General features: G+C 40.8%; 2 protein-coding genes across 2 annotated transcripts in view; one reads left to right on the top strand and one right to left on the bottom strand.

The window, feature by feature from the left end:
- Positions 1-4,901, bottom strand: part of DNAJC2 (DnaJ (Hsp40) homolog, subfamily C, member 2) — an 18,063-nt gene extending 13,162 nt beyond the window's left edge. Inside the window, exons 1-3 of the mRNA XM_009882909.1 lie at positions 4,611-4,901; positions 3,922-3,997; positions 1,649-1,747 (exon numbers count right to left, since the gene is read on the bottom strand). Of these exons, the coding sequence (XP_009881211.1) occupies positions 1,649-1,747; positions 3,922-3,997; positions 4,611-4,817 (382 nt within the window). The 5' untranslated portion in view covers positions 4,818-4,901. The remainder of the gene's footprint in view (positions 1-1,648; positions 1,748-3,921; positions 3,998-4,610) is intronic.
- A 167-nt stretch (positions 4,902-5,068) lies between these two features.
- The window catches only part of PSMC2 (proteasome (prosome, macropain) 26S subunit, ATPase, 2), a 9,978-nt gene continuing 9,624 nt past the window's right edge, over positions 5,069-5,422 (top strand). Inside the window, exon 1 of the mRNA XM_009882994.1 lies at positions 5,069-5,419. Within this exon, the coding sequence (XP_009881296.1) occupies positions 5,069-5,419 (351 nt within the window). The remainder of the gene's footprint in view (positions 5,420-5,422) is intronic.

The raw sequence follows: 5,422 nt of genomic DNA, 5'->3' as shown, positions 1-5,422 counted from the left end.
GCCCTCTGGAGTGTCAGCCACCCCTCCCAGTTTGGTATCATCAGCAAACTTGCTGAGGATACACTCTGTCCCCTCACCCAGGTCATTAATGAATATATTGAACAAAATTAGACCAAGTATTGACCCGTGGGGGACACCACTGGTTACAGGCCTCCAACTAGACTCTGTGCCACTGATCACAACCCCCTGAGTTCTGTCACACAGCCAGCTCTCAATCCACCTCGCTGTCACCTCATCTAGCCCACACTTCCTCAGCTTCCTGATGAGGATGTTACGGGAGACAGTGTCAAAAGCCTTGCTAAAGTCAAGGTAGATGACATCTACGTCTCTCCCCTCATCCAGCCAACCAGTTATAACATCATAGAAGGCTATCAAATCGGTCAAGCATGATTTACCCTTGGTTGGTTTGTTGGTTCCTCTTCCACTTAAGAGATTTCGCTTCCATACAGATCCCCAATTTTACTCCCACAGACTCAGCTCCCCCAGCACTGTATCTCCCACTCATTCCTTTGTCAGATCCAGCCCTGAATCCCAACTACATACTGCCTTTCCAAGTTTCTTATCTCTGTTCCATTACCACTTGCTGCTTCTCCAGATTCCCCTTCCCTACCACTGCATGTCCTTCCTCCAAGGTGCTGCCTGGAAGCATTACTCCTCTTCCATGCCACTTTGTGCTTTCCTTTCTGTTTATCCTTACACTTAGATTGTAAGCAGTTAAGGGGAAACATATTTTGCTCCTTGCATGTAGAACACAGAGGACATTCCTGAATTCAAGTGCAGGTTGTTCTTATAAATATCTGCCAGTTTCTGACAGGACTGCAATTACAGGGAAAAAAAAAAATTCTTTGGCAACTTTTTTCCTTTTGACAACTCGTAAGGGAGGCTGAAAACATCATTAGCTTATCTAACATATCATCTAACGTTTTAACTAGTATTATAAGAAGACACCCAGAAGACGAATGTTTAGAATACACCAATTCCAAGATTCCCCCCCAAAGTTATTGAATAAAAAAAAAAAAATATGTGTAAAATAAACAAAAAAGCCAAACTCCAAAGCATTTCTAGAGGTATAAGTCATACACCTAGAACACTCCCTATGATTCTGGAATCGGCCAGCAGTAGTCTTCTAGATCACTACAGGCAAGAAAGGAAATGTTATACAGTTGAGTTCATTCCGTCAAGTGTGAGCAACAAAGAGCAGCTGAAGGAACTGATATCCTACATCAAATCAACAGATGCTCCGTTGGCAGAGTAAGTGCATTAGAATTCATATCTTCCAATTGCTGTTGGTGTCTTAGAGGAACTGCTTTATAGCACACGAGTTTATCCCAGGTATGTGGCTACCTCTAGTGGTTCATCTTTGCATACGCTGCTACAAGCGTTCACATTTTGTCACCAAGTGGCCTGGCAGACAAACATCTATCAGCTGCATTCCCATACTGCTTCCACCCAAAGGGAAGTTACATTAATGCGATTTCTATTTATTGAGGTAGTTTTCTAAAAGGGAAAAATAACTTCTCTGGCTTTTTAGTAATTGACAATTATTTAAAAGCCTAATAAAGCACTACATTTACATATTTACTGTATTTACATTTCAGATTATCAAGTAGATTGAAAGAGTATCTAATAAAAGAGATCAATTGCTTACCTTTAGTTATGCACGTGAAATAATCATTATCACCTTCTCCTATCTGTTCCCCTGCAGCTTTTCGCTTGTCTGGATGATGTTTCAAAACCATAGATTTATCTAGCAAATAGATGCATTATGTTTAGAAATGCTTCATCATCATCAGTTTATTTTTCATAAATTACAAAGTAATACGATAAATCCAACTAATATTTTTCCAATTAGATACTTAAAAAATAAAATTAAAAGAATAAAAAAACCACACACCCCCAAAAACATCAGGAAGAAAAGAGATATGAGTTAAGGAATTTTCTTTGATTTAACACTATTGTCAGAATTAAAATTAGTTCATCTTTGCTGGGACACAAAATAACCACAACTTAGAAACTCTATTCCGCCTTCATCAGCTGAAGAAGTACTGATTTTCTGGGACTTATTCTAATATTGTGCATAGCAAAGCGCTTTGCTAACTGTAAGTGTACAGTTAGCTTCAAAAAGCATAATGCAGTTTCAAGACCTTAATTGTGCAAGTTTGTACAATTCCCTGTGCAATTATACTGAAAAAATAAAGAAAAATAATTAATGTAATTTTAGTTGTTATTTCTAATGAAAAGCAAAACAGTTCAGATAAAATAAAAATTGTTTTCTATTTCTTTAATCAAGTTCTGAACACGTTCCAAGATAAAATTTAGCAAGGGAACTACAGCCATGAGCCTGTGAAGACTGCTGCACTTACTCACGGATAACATTAAACACACACACAAGACTGTGGTCAAGTTCTCTCTCTATTCAGGCCTTAAATCCTAAGATATAACTAACACAGAGTATCTACTAAAGTTGCTACTGAGTTTATGCTAGTGTTTAAACAGTAAAAACAGATTTTAAACAGACTTCTTTGCCAAAAGGTCCAGCCATATTATCATACAACATAAATTGTACCTTCTTGGCTCACTATAAAATACCAGAGAGAAGATATTATGCAAGTAGTTACAGCAACCTGCCTTTCGAGAAACAAATCAGAATCCTTTTTAAAATAGGAAAGCACAGTATATACTGGTGAGAAAGACTCACATGTCTATACTACCATGTAATAATTGAGTGCTATAAGGATCCTAAAGAGAGAGATGGCCCAGTTCTTGCTCAACAAGGTTAGTGAGACCACTAATCACCACCGGAATAGGTATTGCTTTATTCTGTATTAGCACATGCTCCATGGCGGCACTGCTAAGCAACACATATCTGAGGCAATATAATTTCCTGTGTAATTGGTAATGCGCTAATTTCCATCCATGTTCACTAGGGAGCATCTGTGGTTTCACCGGGGACAGTAATTCTCCTCACACCAGTACAGTTATACAGGCAATTGTTCGCCAGATCAACTCACAAAACCATCAGCTCATTTCATAAAATTGCATCCTTCTTGCTAAGTCAACTCTTGGTCACATTGCTTTCTAGGAAAAAAAGTTCTGAAGCCCAACATGTTGTTCCTTCATATGCAAGTACCATGAAATACCCCCAATCACCTGCATGCACTTCTGAATCATGTCACGATGTAAGTGACAGGACCATGACATCATTAAGCAGCACATTGGCACTTCCAAGTTCTATTGCTTACCTAGCCAAAATGTCACAGAAACATAACCTCACAAGACTACATTTTTAACGGCTTGGTAATATGCCAGAGATCAGCCACAGGAACTCTACAATTTTCACAGGGTAAAATGAGCAAAGAAGAACAAAACCGAGCTTCTCAGTGGCCTAAGCAACTTTTAGTTACTTGAATACCTGAAAATTCAAGAGCTACTGCTCCATTCCCTTGCAACGCTCAGTCTAATCAGAATGATAAGAGCGGCGTACTTCTTAAACATTCACTAGCATTAACACGGCAGCTAACCATCGCGAGGGGGCTTCAAGGTACCAACCTATTGAAACACACAGGGCAGGGCTAGTTGTATTTCTCTGCCTTTCACTAAGCACAGCTGCAGACTCAAAAATACAGAAATGTCCAATTATAGTCTCAAGATCGTTGACCAAAAAAAACCCAACCAAAAACAACAGGCAAGAAAGCTGAGATGTGAACTCAGTGAAATTTTTGAATTCCCTAGCTTTAGGCCTGTGGATTTTGGAGCTGTGATGCAAATTCAGAAGGCTGGTAAGCAACACAAATCAAAGACCGGGCATTTTTAGGTCTGTGAAACAGTAAAAAGCTTGTTTGTGACGTTTATGTATTTTCACATGGAAAACACTTGTGTACATCTGAAAAAAAGGTATGCTTATGAAGGAAAGGTACTTACGAGCTGCTTTGATTTGTTTCTGAGTAGCCCTGTATCGTATATTTCCTAGCCCAAGAACTGCATAATGGTCTTGATTCTGAGGAAAAAAAAAGAACCCTAATAAACACTGATAAACGCGACCTAAAAAGCCACAACACATGCAGAAAAACAGTTCTCCTCCCACTCTTTTAAAAGCAAGAGGCAGAATTCTTCCCTCTCTCAATAAATATCAGGAAGAGGTTATAAGAACAATTGCCATAAAGGTTGTAATTATTGAATAACAAATATCAATAAAGTAAGCCACTGTTGCAAAAATTCAAGCTGCTTAATCTAAACTGGATTAAAGCACTGGATCTTAGAATGTTAAATTATTGGAAAATTGAATTGCTGTCTTTAAGAGTGCTAATACAATTCCAGAATAAGGGAGGTGGGAACAGCGGGAAGAGATACTTCTACTGCTTACATGCAGTAAAATGAAAAGCAACTGTTCAAGACTAAGATCTTATGCTGATGTGTGAGTGAGTTTGCCCTCATCAAACAGTTATGTGTGCAAAACACAAACCCAGCTGTAACACTAAGGGACACAAACCAATTCCATTTGGGTTGGGAAGGGAGGAAGAAGGGGATCTTTACCAGCTGGGAACGGCAGATAACTTTGTCAGGAGATTTTCAGCAAAAATAATTAACACTAATCTGTATCAACCGAATACCTTCCAGTCCTTTGGATCAAGGGTTTTTAACATAGGAAATTCTTCAAGCTGCAACTCTTCATCCCCTGATTCTTCAGAAAGTTCCTTTTCATCTTCGAGCTCCTGGAAAGAGGCAGAAACATTTATGTTTCTCCTCTTAATAAATGCTTCAAACCATCTTCCCACGGGTTCCACTTGACAGAGTACTGATGCTATAAGCAAAAACATAAAAGCAACTTCATCTTCTGTGGTTCACTTTTTTTTTTTTTTTTAATTAAACCCGATCAAAGCCCATAAAAGTACCGCATCACACGAGGCTGCAGATTGGCAAATCTTCTAGTTCGCCCTAAAAACACCAGGCTGCTGTAAAGTTGGCAGGAACAAGAACACACCGCCGAGCGGGCGGTACCTTCCGAACACTTCACTGTGCTCTCAAATCTCGAGAGCCGCTTTCAAAGCGAAAGGAACGCACACGTTAAATGATGCTCAGCGTCCTCCTCGCCGGGGTAACCGCCGGGGTAACCGGCGCAGGGAGACTGAAGGTGGACCGATACCCGCTGCCTCTGGCCGCCAAACCAGACTTGTTGCTCTCACACCGACCGCCAGCGAGCGCCCAAGCGGAGGCAGCACGTGAAGAGCGCAGAAATAAAGTAAAAGTTGTTCAGAAACAGGCGATTTTGCCACTCTACCGCCTCAGCAGGTGCTGGGGGTTGGGGCTGGGGGGTGTTCCTCCGCATCACGCACTCGCACCAGGGGAAGCCCCTCTCCTCTCCCCGCCCCACGGCGGCATATCCCGGCACCGACGCCCCGGTCCCCTTCCCCCCTCCGAGGTG

Source organism: Charadrius vociferus, unplaced genomic scaffold (genome assembly GCF_000708025.1).
Source record: "Charadrius vociferus isolate BGI_N301 unplaced genomic scaffold, ASM70802v2 scaffold32, whole genome shotgun sequence".
In the NCBI taxonomy this organism is placed as follows: domain Eukaryota; kingdom Metazoa; phylum Chordata; class Aves; order Charadriiformes; family Charadriidae; genus Charadrius; species Charadrius vociferus.
This window is presented reverse-complemented; position numbering and strand designations above follow the sequence as displayed.